Below are 13227 nucleotides of genomic sequence, written 5' to 3'. Positions count from 1 at the left end.
AAATCTGAGTTTGCTTCATTTACTATCCTAAATGAAGGTATTGAATTATTTTGCCATATCTAATTACTGTATATTACGCTACTTTCCATGATGTGGACAGCTGGCGTTTTGACCACATCGAATTGGGGGGAATTAAACATTGTCTTTACCTCCGATGGGTGATGTTAGTGTAAAAGTTTAGTCAACAAGATGACACTATCAGTTGCTTAAAACAGAGCAATGTCTTTGGTTTGATACTGTTGATTTTGTCATACTCGCTGGGGGTTGCATGACTTAGAACGCAGCCATCATTTTCTTTCTCAAATAGCACCGATAATTTGGGGGGGATCTCTCTATAAAGGTCGCTGGCCACACACCAATACACAGACTTGACAGTCAAACTATCACTTAAATAGCAGTGACAACCAACCGTTGTTGGAACGAGGGATGTAACGATTCACCGATACGCATCCGTCCCGAGTTCAAATGTTTAAGATATGAGTCCATCGGTCCGCGGGACCCCAAACCGCTCCAAATGTAGCATGCATCGGTCAGAAAATCAATTCAAATGTCCCAAATCACCAGTTCACAAAAATGTTTTGCTCATTACTTTCTTTCTACCTGTGTCCTCTCCTTCAGTGTCGAACTAAGCATGTCATTGTGTTGGCATTCATTGATCTACAAGTAATTTTGCCGAACAACCCCAGGCGATATCAGTAGCCAAACTGCGAGTTGTGCGCCGCTTCACGCGCTGACCAATGAGAGGAAGGCCTATTCCTGATCGGGCACATCTGCTTGTCACTGTCAGCATTTAAATGTTTGTAAAAATGGCTTGCGCAATATTAGGCATTATTACTTGAGTGACAACCAATGTAATTTGCTAGGTCTTTTATTTTTTTATGCGCTGTTGAAAATTGTGTTTTACTGGTTTAAAAGTAGCCTAAGCTAGCGCCGGAGACACAACTCTCATCTGGCTATAGCATACTTGCTGAACAGGGCTTACGCACGCACGCAACTCAATATTTGGAAGGTGTTCCTAATGTTTGGTATACTCGGTGCATAGTCATTGGCTATGTCATACACTACATGACCAAAAGTATGTGGACACCTGCTTGTCGAACATCTCGTTCCAAAATCATGGGCATTAATATGGAGTTGTTCCCCCTTTACTGCCATAACAGCCTCCACTCTTCTGGGAAGGCTTTCCACTAGATGTTAGAATATTGCTCCGGGGACTTGCTTCCATTCTGCCGCAAGCATTAGTGAGGTCGGCACTGATGTTGGCCAATTAGGCCTGGCTTGCAGTCGGCGTAACAATTCATCCCAAAGGTGTTCGATGGGGTTGAGGTCAGGGCTCTGTGCAGGTCAGTCAAGTTCTTCCACACCGATCTCGACAAACTTTTTCTGTATGGACCTCGCTTTGTGCACGGGGGCATTGTCATGCTGAAACAGGAAAGGGCTGCCTTCCCTAAACAGTTGCCACAAAGTTGGAAGCACAGAATAATCTAGAATGTCATTGTATGCTGTACTGTTGACATTTCCCTTAACTGGAACTAAGGGGCCCAGCCCGAACCATGAAAAACAGCCCCAGACCATTATTCCTCCTCCACCAAACTTTACAGTTGGCACTATGGTAGTGTTCTCCTGGCATCCCCCAAAGCCAGATTCGTCCATCGGACTGCCAGATGGTGAAGCATTACACTTACTGCGTTGGCAACCCACTTGAATAGAAATGAAACCCTTCTAAATGTAGATGGCTGTCTTCTACAAATTGTCCTCTAACCAGTGATGTACACATTATTCCCAGATTGCATGTGGTTTTTGAGCTGTGTTAGTATTAACAGGATGTGCAACCTCATTTCCCCCCCTCACGCAATTGATTTCAATGTGATAATCGATAGTAGTGATTGACAAAACAGTGTTGCATTTCTCTTTCTGTTTTGGTGACCCCCGTATCAAAATGCAACATTCCAAAATGAAACATTCCCCCCTCAATCGATGGGTGATTGACAGTGCTCTCAGAAAGTATTCACACCCCTTGACTTTTTCCACATTTTGTTGTTACAGCCTGAATTTATAATGGTTTAAATAGAGATTTTGTGACACTGGCTTACACACAATACCCCATAATGTCAAAGTGGAATTCGTTGTTTAGAATTTTGTTTAAATTAATTACAAATGAAAATTGGAAATGTCTTGATTCAATAAGTATTCAACCCCTTTGTTATGGCAAGCCTAAATAAGTTCAGGAATAAAACATTTCTTAAGTCACATAATAACTTGCATGCACTCACTGTGCAATAATAGTGTTTTAACATGATTTTTTTAATGACCACTATCTCTGTACCCAACACATAAAAGAAACGGAATAGACAAAATCCTAGAGGACAACCTGGTTCAGCCTGCTTTCTGAGACACTGGTAGACATTCACCTTTCAGCAGGACAGTAACCTAAAACACAAGGCCAAATCTACACTGGAGTTGCTCACCAAGACGACATTTAATGTTCCTGAGTGGCCTAGTTACAGTTTTTTTTACTTAAATAAGCTTGAAAAACTATGGCAAGACTTGAAAATGTGCTGTCTAGCAATGATCACAACCAACTTGACAGAGGTTGAAGATTTTGTTTTAAAGAATGGTGTGAAAATACTGTACAATCCAGGTGTGCAAAGCTCTTAGAGACATACCCAGAAAGACTCACAGCTGTAATCGCTGCCTGAGGTGCTTCTACAAAGTATTGATTTAGGAGTGTGAATACGTATGTAAATTAGATATGTCTGTATTTCCTTTTCAATAAATGTGCAAAAATGTCTAAAACTGTGTTTTCATTTGGTTATTATGGGGTATTGTGTGTAGACAGGTGAGACAAAAAATACATGTAATCCATTTTGAATTCCAAAATGTGTATTAAGTCAAAGGGTATAAATACTTTCTGAAGGCACTGTATCTCAAATAGTATTTCACCACATCAAAATATATTTTACGATATTTGCAGGTTAGCGTTTTTCGTCATGATGTGATTTATTTATTTGATTTGATTTATTTGGTTGATATAACCTATCAGAAATCACAAATACTGTTTTGTCCTGCCTACTCTGACTGGCTCAAATTAACCTGTACTTCATACACTCCCTCCTCCTCTATTTAAACTACACTGAACAAAAATATTAATGCAACATGCAACAATTTCAAAGATTTTCTTGAGTTACATTTCTAATAAGGAAATCAGTCGATTTAAATAAATTTATCAGGCCATAAACTATGGATTTCACATGACTGGGAAAGTATTCAGACTCCTTGACTTTTTCCACATTTTGTTACGGGCAGCCAGCTCTAGGAAGAGTTTTGGTGGTTCCAAACTAATTCCATTTAAGAATGATGGAGGCCACTGTGTTCTTGGGGACCTGCAGTGCTGCAGACATTGGTACCCTTCCCCAGATCTCTGCCTCGACACAATCCTGTCTCGGAGCTCTACGGACAATTCCTTCGACCTCATGGCTTAGTTTTTGCTCTGACATGCACTGTCAACTGTGGGACCTTATATAGACAGGTGTCTGCCTTTCCAAATCATGTCCAATCAATTGAATTTACCACAGGTGGTCTCCAAGTTGTAGAAACATTTCAAGGATGATTAATGGAAACAGGATTCACCTGACCTCAATTTGGAGTCTCATAGCAAAGGGTCAAAATACTTATGTATGTAAGGTATTTCTTTTTTGTATTTTTGATAAATTTGCAAACATTTATAACCTGTTTTCACTTTGTAATTATGGGGTATTGTGTGTAGATTGATTCATATTTTATTTATTTAATCCATTTAAGAATAAGGTTGAAACGTAACAAAATGTGGAAAAAGTCAAGGGGTCTGAATACTTTCCGAATGCTGTTGGTCACAGATGCCTTTAAAAAAAAAAAAAAAAAAGGTAGGAGCGTGGATCAGAGAACCAGTCGGTATCTGGTGTGACAACCATTTGCCTCATGCAGCGTGACACATCTCCTTCGCATGGAGTTGATCAGGCTGTTATCCCACTCCTCTTCAATGGCTGTGCGAAGTTGCTGGATATTGGCGGGAACTGGAACACGTTGTCGTACACGTCGATCCAGAGCATCCCAAAAATGGGTGACATGTCTGGTGAGTATGCAGACCATGGAAGAACTGGGACATTTTCAGCTTCCAGGAATTGTGTGCAGATCCTTGCGACATGGGTCCATGCATTATCAAGCTGAAACATGAGGTGATGGCGGATGATGAATGGCACGACAATGGGCCTCAGGATCTTGTCACAGTGTCTCTGTGTAAATGAAGACAGAATGCCACGTGCTGGTTGGAGGAAGATACTGTTCCCTCCAGGAATGTCTGGGATCTTTCTGGCTTGGGGGGAGGGGGGTCAGGGTGGCTGACGAAGACCGAGCCCAGGGGGGAGAGACAGGAGGTCTGGCTGGAAATGAAGACTTGTTGTCTGGAAGAAGAGCCACTACAGTCCTCAAGCCTCCCAAACTGGAGACTGGAGATTTCTTTGGCCAAGGGTTTTATGTCTATGATCTGCATAGACCTCACTTCCCAAAAGGCACCTGTAGCCTGTCAAAGGACTGTGTGTCCGATGGCCGTCTATGGCAGTTCTAAACAGTAGGCTTACCTTTACTCGGTAGAGTAGCTTTGTGGATGAGCAGCAGACATTCTCTTCATAATCTACTACAGTAAATATAAATCAGGGCCCCGTGTAGCTCAGTTGTTAGAGCATGGCGCTTGCAACGCCAGGGTTGTGGGTTCGTTTCCCACGGGGGACCAGTATGAAAATGTATGCACTCACTTAACTGTAAGTCGCTCTGGAGCGTCTGCTAAATGACTAAATTGTAAAAATGTAAATGCCAGATTTACAGCCTATGATTGCTCAGTTAAAATGGCAAAAAAATATATATAGTGCTGCAGTCGTCATTGGTGGCTAGGATATGGTTAGGGTTAGTCTAGTCCACAGGCAGTGACCTAAGCTTACCCCTGTCTGTCTTTCTGCGTGTGTTTGTATGCATGTAGTGTTTTGTGTAGTTGTCTGGTTGTTGACATCTGGCTGTGCTTTGGAGCAGGATAGTGCTGTAATTCTGTAATGATCTGATGCTGTGGAAGTGAACACTATTACAGCCAAATCCACTTAGCACTCCACTCAGGTCTAATTGCATTATCTTTGAAGGTAGGATGCCAGACAATATTGCCTTACACCAGGGTTCCCCAACTGGCGGCCCGCGGGCCGACTCTGGCTCGCGGGTGATTTTATTTGGCCCCCCAAGTTTCTTTTGTTTTTTTTGGGGGGGTGGGGGGGACATATTAGACTGTAAAAACACCAGCAAATCAGCTCCAATTGATTTCAATTTTGGAAATCTCTTTCAAAAGTATTTCCACGAATATCAGAGATACTTTTGGTCATTTAGTGTATGTGGACACCTGCTCGTTGAACATCTCATTCCAAAATCATGGTCATTAATATGGAGTTGGTCCCCCCCTTTGCTGCTCTAATAGCTTCCACACTTCTGGGAAGGCTTTCCACTAGATGTTGGAACATTGCTGTGGGTACTTGCTTCCATTCAACCATAAGAGCATTAGTGAGGTCGGGCACTGATGTTGGGCGAATTCATCCCAAAGGTGTTCGATAGGGTTGAGGTCAGGGCTCTGTGCAGGCCAGTCAAGTTCTTCCACACCGATCTCAATAAAAACAATTTCTGTATGGACCTCGCTTTGTGCACAGGGGCATTGTCATGCTGAAACAGGAAAGGGCCTTCCCCAAACTGTTGCCACAAAGTTGGAAGCACAAAATCGTCTAGAATGTCATTGTATGTTGTAGCATTATGTTTTCCCTTCACTAGAACTAAGGGGCCTAGCCCCAGACCATTATTCCTCCTCCACCAAACTTTACAGTTGGCGTTTCCGCTGCTCCAGAGTCCAATGGCAGTGAGCTTTACACCACTCCAGCCGACGCTTGGCATTGCGCATGGTGATCTTAGGCTTGTGTGCGGCTGCTCTGCCATGGAAATGCATTTCATGAAGCTCCCGACGAACAGTTATTGTGCTAACGTTGCTTCTAGAGGCAGTTTGGAACTCGGTAGTGAGTGTTGCAACAGAGGACAGATGATTTGTACACTCTACGCGCTTCAGCACTCGGCGGTCCCGTTCTGTGAGCTTGTGTGGCCTATCATTTCTTGGCTGAACCGTTGTTGCTCCTAGACGTTTCCACTTCAGAGTGCATTTACAGTTGACTAGGGCAGTTCTAGCAGGGCAGAAAATTGACGAGCTGACTTGTTGGAAAGGTAGCTTCTTAGGACGGTGCCACGTTGAAAGTCACTGAGTTCTTCAGTAAGGCCATTCTACTGTCAATGTTTGTCTATGGAGATTGCATGCCCGTGTGCTCGATTTTATACACCTGTCAGCAACAGGTGTGGCTGAAATGGCCAAATCCACTAATATGAAGGGCTGTCCACATACTTTTGTATATATAGTGTATATGTGATCGTATACAAATGTAAACAAGGTTTGAAATTATCTTTTTTTTTGTCAAATATTATATCTGTTTGGACTGGATTTGCATTCTACAAATCATTTGTAATTATGTTCCGGCCCCCTGACCATCCGCTCAAGAAAGAAATCGGCCCACGGCTGAATCTAGTTGATCCCTGCCTTGCACAGACATGTGCAATAACATTATTACTGTTATTGCACATTCACGCACACAAACACATTTTCTGCAAATTAGAGAGCGTATAGGTGTGCATTGTGGATCAGAATAGTGTGTTGGTGTAGTCAGCCACTCATGCATGATGTGGAAGTGTGTGTACTTGTTGTTCAACCATAGTCCTCCCACTCCACCACACACTCAGTAGGTCTGTGATGGTGTACTATCTAATCATGTGCTTAAATCTATAACCGGGGCAGAAGTGATTAGTTGTAGCCTGAAGTCAGATTCTTATTAGAGGTGCAATAGTGAGATAAAGCTCCCTGCTCTGCTCTGTTTGATACTAAGTTATGCTGATGAATGATGACTTCCATTAAACATTTCTTTCAGAGCAGCTGTTAATGTGGGCTGGAGCAAGAGAGGGGGGAGGAAGGGAAAGAGAGAGAGAGAGCTCTCCTTCTTCCCTTGGCTGTAATTAAAGCCTTAGTATCTATCGATCTCCATCTCATTGCTCTCCCTGGGAAGGGAAGGGAAGTGAGCCCCAGCCACCTCAACACACACGTAACAAGGCTTTATCTGTGGGAGCTGAGAGGCTGAGCTGAGGAGCAGGGAAGATGTTCTGTCTGTCTGCCTTGTTCCGGATGGGGGTGAAAAGCCAGAAAAACACAGGGACAGTGTCTCTCGCTCTCTAAAAAGAGACTAGCTGGATTGTACCATTTGTGTGGGGGTGGGGATGCTCTCCCCCTTTTATACACAAGCAGGCATTGGCATAAACTGGTACATTGTGAAACCCAGTCATACAGTGACTAACACACTCATGGCGGGAGGGCTGACGGCCAGTTGTTTGGACTGGACTGAAGCCTGGATTAGACTCCTTCATGTTGGTCCAGTTCAGACACATTAGCATTGTTTCCATGGTTACAAAACGGAAACGACCCCCCCTCCTTTTTCCATCTCATTCATGCAGACCAACTCTTCCATTCAGAAGCCCCCTCCCTCTCTTCAACCCCCCCACCACCCCGACTCTACGCTATCTCTCGATCTCTCAAACTGGGTGAAACAGGGAAATGGAAATCTGCTGACAGCCCCTCTTGTGTGAGGCCAAAAGAGGGGTGTCGACAGAGGGAGAGAGTCTGTGACTGTGTTTGTGGAAAGCACTTCTGGACTGCAGAGCACTGGGTTTGAGGAGATTAAAGGCAATACTCAATACACTGACTGTAGTTGTTATGTAGTGTCTAGAGTACTGACCATTGTTGAGTTTAAAGGGCCCTACGCAAACCGAGCGTCCTATACGGTCCATTCCAAAATTTTAGCCAAACAAAGGTACATAGAACTACGTAGAAAGCGACGCTCAGTCACTGCGCTTGCATGAAGTGTGTAGCGGCCTTAAATTTGGCTAACGAACAGCCATGTCATGAAAATGAGGCGAATAGTCTGAATGTACACATTTTTATATCAGTTTGTCCTTTGTTTGGATCTCCTCGACCCTCTTCTGCACAACCTGTTTTGTTATTTTTAAACAAATGGCATTAATGTGTATTTAGATCACAAACCTCCCTGACTCAAAGGCTTGCTTTCCCCTCAAAGGAGGCCCAGTTCTAGAGCAGCAGCGTGCAGCCTGCCCCCCTCTCTTCTCACTCCCCCTGCCCCCCTCTCTTCTCACTCCCCCTGCCCCCCTCTCTTCTCACTCCCCCTCCCCCCTCTCTTCTCACTCCCCCTGCCCCCTCTCTTCTCACTCCCCCCTCTCTTCTCACTCCCCCTGCCCCCCTCTTCTCCCTCCCCTGCCCCCCTCTCTTCTCACTCCCCCTGCCCCCTCTCTTCTCACTCCCCCTGCCCCCCTCTCTTCTCACTCCCCCTGCCCCCCTCTCTTCTCACTCCCCCTCCCCCCCTCTCTCCCTCTCCCTCTCTTCTCACTCCCCTGCCCCCTCTCTTCTCACTCCCCCCTCCCCCCTCTCTTCTCACTCCCCCTGCCCCCCCTCTCTTCTCACTCCCCCCTCCCCCTCTCTTCTCCTCCCCCTCCCCCCCCTCTCTTCTCACTCCCCTGCCCCCTCTCTTCTCACTCCCTCCCCCCTCTCTCTCACTCCCCCTGCCCCTCTCTCTCACTCCCCCTCCCCCTCTCTTCTCACTCCCCTCCCCCTCTCTTCTCACCCCCCTCCCCCCTCTCTTCTCCTCCCTCCCCCCTCTCTTCTCACTCCCCCTCTCCTCCCTCCCCCTCTCTCTCTCTCCCCCCTCCCCCCCTCTCTTCTCACTCCCCCCCCCCCTCTCTTCTCACTCCTCCCCCTCTTCCCTCCCCCTCTCTTCTCCTCCCCCTCCCCCCTCTCTCTCTCCCTCCCCCTCTCTACCCCCCCCCTCTCTTCTCACTCCCCTCCCCCCTCTCTTCTCACTCCCTGCCCCCCTCTCTTCTCACTCCCCCCCTCCCACTCTCTCTTCTCACTCCCCCTCCCCCCTCTCTTCTCACTCCCCCCTCTCTCTCTTCTCCTCCCCCTCCCCCTCTCTTCTCACTCCCCCTCCCCCTCTCTTCTCACTCCCCCCCCTCTCTTCTCACTCCCCCTCCCCCTCTCTTCTCACTCCCCCTCCCCCTCTCTTCTCACTCCCCCTCCCCCTCTCTCTCTCTCCTCTCTCTCTTCTCACTCCCCCTGCCCCCTCTCTCTCTCTCTCCCTCCCCTCTCTCTCTCCCCTGCCCCCTCTCTTTCTCACTCCCTCCCCCTCTCTTCTCACTCCCCCTCCCCCTCTCTTCTCCTCCCCCTCCCCTCTCTTCTCACTCCCCTCCCCTCTCTCTCCCTCCTCTTCTCACTCCCCTCACCCCCTCTCTTCTCTCTACCCTCCCCCTCTCTTCTCACTCCCCTCCCCCTCTCTTCTCCTCCCCCTCCCCCTCTCTTCTCACTCCCTCCCCCTCTTCTCACTCCCCCTCCCCCCTCTCTTCTCACTCCCCCTGCCCCCTCTCTTCTCCTACCCCCTCCCCCTCTCTTCTCACTCCCCCCTCCCCCCTCTCTTCTCACTCCCCTGCCCCCTCTCTTCTCACTCCCCCTCCCCCTCTCTTCCTCCCCCTCCCCTCTCTTCTCACTCCCCCGCCCCCTCTCTTCTCACTCCCCCCCCCTCTCACTCCCCCTCTCTTCTCACTCCCCCTCCCCCCCTCTCTTCTCTCTCCCCCTCCCCCTCTCTTCTCCTCCCCTCCCCCTCTCTTCTCACTCCCCTCCCCTCTCTTCTACCCCCTCCCCTCTCTCCTCCTCCCTCCCCCCTCTCTTCTCACTCCCCCTCCCCCCTCTCTTCTCACTCCCCCCCCTCTCTTCTCACTCCCCCTGCCCCCCTCCTTAGCCCTGACCATCCTGTGCAGCGTGTGATTGGCTGTGAGGTCCTGGCAAGGCGGGGCCCAGGTCCAAGCAGGGCTGTGTGATTGTGTGCAGCGGGGTAATGTCACCCTGGCTCAGTATCACAGCTCTGTGTTCTGTACTCTCGTTCTCGTCTCAGCCGCTAAACACTTCATTAGCCTTTAACAAGACCACAGCGCCTGCCTGCTCCAAACTCCACTTTCACCTCTCTCTCTCAGATCTCTCTCTCTCAGCTCTCTCTCTCTCAGCTCTCTCTCTCAGGTCTCTCTTTTTCTGTCGCCCATTTTTCTTTCCCTATTTCTCTTTACCTTTGACTGTATCTTTCTCCCGTTCTCTCCTTAATGCCTAGTTTCTTTCCTGTCAGTGTTCAGATCCAGACACTGTTGGTAATGATTGTGATTCTGAGCACTTCTAAAGGCCTCTAACAGAGTACAGGGAGGGATAGGAAGGGGGGGGGTAGAGGATTTTTGGACGGGTGCCCTCCTCTTGGACAGCCATCCTGAATGGGGCTCATTGATCCCCCTGGTCCCCTCTCTGTGTTGTCACCCCTGAATGGTCCTTTCAGGGCTCCAGACTAGCAGGTCGAGACCACCAAGCCTTCCTGTGTAAGAGAACTGGGCTAGGCCCAAGGCATTTAGACTGCTGCATTACACATACACAGCCAGCCAGCCACAGAGACACCCAAGCTCATCACACTCTCACTCTGATCCTGTACTGCAGACTTTCTCACTTAAAGACTTTCTCACTTAAAGGGGCCCCAACAAGACACATTCGGTGTCACACACACACACACACACACACTCAGACAGATGCAGCTTTTGTTTACTCCTTGTTTTGGGAATGCAGTTTTCGTGTCTCTTTATTGCTTCTTCTTTCTTCCTGCTCCCATAACAAGTAGGCCTACACACTTTTATCTTCCTTTGGTTTCCATAGTAACTGGTGTCTGTTTTGGGCTGAGCTTCTTTTAGGTACTTGGTTTGAGTCTCTTTCTCGGTTAGAGAGAAACAGAGTGAATGTCAGTGAGAGTGGTGACTGGAGGAAGCCGATGATTCACTGAGGGAGTGATGACATGCTAGCGGTGAGTGAGGGTGTTGGGGTCTGTCTGAAAGTGTTCCTCTGCCCAAGTCAGGTTGGTTTATTGGGTTGTTTATTCCTGATTCCCTCATGTGTGGTGAGTGTGAGTGAACATCACTACTACCCCTCACTGTGCTCTTGTCCCTAGTGGCTCCGATCTTCAAAGTTACACTTCTCTGGGTTTTGAAAAATGTATGTGCTTCTGGAGTGGTGCTCCATCAGTCCTGATATTTTGGATCTAGCCTGAACTCTCTCCATCTCTCCTTCTCTCCCTCCCTCTCCCTCTCCAGGGTGTACCCCAGCTGGCCTGTGCCAAGGCCCTGTACAACTATGATGGCAAGGAACCTGGGGACCTCAAGTTCAGTAAGGGTGACATCATCATCCTGCGACGCCAAGTGGATGAGAATTGGTACCACGGGGAGATTGGCGGAGTCCACGGCTTCTTCCCCACCAACTTTGTCCAGATCATCAAGCCGTTGCCGCAGCCCCCGCCACAGTGCAAGGCCCTCTACGACTTTGAGCTGAAAGACAAGGAGGCAGACAAGGACTGCCTGCCCTTCACTAAGGTGAGTTCTAGACAACTTTACTAGTGTTGCACGGTATACCGATACCACTGTAATATCATGGTACCAAAACATCATGATACTTATGATACCAACATTTTAGAATACCGTAATACCGTTTCATATGATCCTACCAACTTTTTCGGCCCTACCGATCTAAAGAACCCACTGGCGCCTGTTATAAAATGTTTATAAAGTCAGTTGAATTTTTGAAGCAACAGCAATTAGTCTCTTGTATGCACCGGTCCAATAATGTCCACTTCACTTTCATGCGCATATCACTTGTGGCAGCTGTGATCAGCCAGCCGCATCCCCTACCAGCCCTCACTCACCTGCTTCTCAGTCTGCTCTTCCTGCACATCTATTCCTCCATCACTTTTTAATATATAATATAGCCTTGATGGTGAGTGGGGATGGAGACCCTGATCAGTCTTCTGTTGTTACATTTGCTACATTGGAGCAGCACACAGAGGAAGCAAAGTTGATATATTGTATATAATTTCATGCCTGATATACCCAAGAGCACAGGCCAGTCTGATTATAGGCTTTGCAAGTTCGCTGTCACGCAGCAGTGTCAGAGAAGAAAAACCGCTTTGCAACAGCATAGCAAATGTCTAGTCTCTAACTCAAATGGTTTGAAATAAAATTGACTCATATAACCGGAGCTAGCTTTTTTTCTTCCTTCGCGATTTCACGCACATTTGATATAATTTCACAAACCATGTCGCGGGATGTTTTAAACTAATCCTGGCCCGCTAATTATTGGTTTGAAATGTTCAGTCATGTTACCTAGCTAGCTAACAACCTGGTAACTTTACAGTAGGTCCAGGCAAATTTGATTGGCACAGGAAGAAAGGAAAAGGTTCTGCCACTCATAATAATAATAATAATAATAATAATATGCCATTTAGCAGACGCTTTTATCCAAAGCGACTTACAGTCATGTGTGCATAAATGTTTACGTATGGGTGGTCCCGGGGATCGAACCCACTACCCTGGCGTTACAATCGCCATACTCTACCAATTGAGCTACAGAGGCTACAACCACTCATGAGATGTTTATTCAAAGGTAGGCATAACTATATAAAAAATATGTTTTTCTGGTGCTCCTTACATTCTGTTTGGTGCCTAAAGTTTAAAAAAAAAGTTGGGAGCAGTGTGTGTATGTTTGTGGGAGAGAGAGTGGTGTGTGTGCTTATGAGAGAGAGAGAGAGAGAGAGGGAAGGAGAGTGTGAGGGAAGGGAGAGTGTGTGTCTGTGTTAACTGAAGAGTAGAAGGTTTCATGCAGTGTTTTCCCCTTACTGCCACAATGACATGCAGATCATTATGCAAGTCTATTCCTTCCATTCCTCCAGCCAAATCACAGGTAGACCTTTGCAAATATGGGCAAATTAGCCATTCTGTGTTATACAATGAACAGTGTGAAGTTAAATTCAATATGTGTTGTATTGTGTAGAAGTGTGAATATCAGTGACAGATTTGTTGTGTAGCACATGTGCATAACGTAGAATTTTCCCGCCGTGGTATCGTGATACTACTTGGTATCGCGATACTTGTCCTGGTATGGTATCGTTAGTAACATTTTGGTATCGCGACAACACTAGACTTACCACATACGACATA

The 13227-nt window shown here is 46.9% G+C and overlaps 1 protein-coding gene across 1 annotated transcript in view; it reads left to right on the top strand.

Annotated features, from left to right (window-relative positions):
- LOC121540173 (E3 ubiquitin-protein ligase SH3RF1) overlaps window positions 1–13227 on the top strand; it is a 72567-nt gene that overhangs the window by 34286 nt on the left and 25054 nt on the right. Inside the window, exon 3 of the mRNA XM_041848837.2 lies at window positions 11332–11607. Within this exon, the coding sequence (XP_041704771.2) occupies window positions 11332–11607 (276 nt within the window). The remainder of the gene's footprint in view (window positions 1–11331; window positions 11608–13227) is intronic.

This window comes from Coregonus clupeaformis, chromosome 26 (genome assembly GCF_020615455.1).
Source record: "Coregonus clupeaformis isolate EN_2021a chromosome 26, ASM2061545v1, whole genome shotgun sequence".
Taxonomy (NCBI): Eukaryota; Metazoa; Chordata; class Actinopteri; order Salmoniformes; family Salmonidae; genus Coregonus; species Coregonus clupeaformis.
The sequence above is the reverse complement of the archived record's forward strand: the minus strand, read 5'-3'. Positions and strand labels throughout refer to the sequence as shown.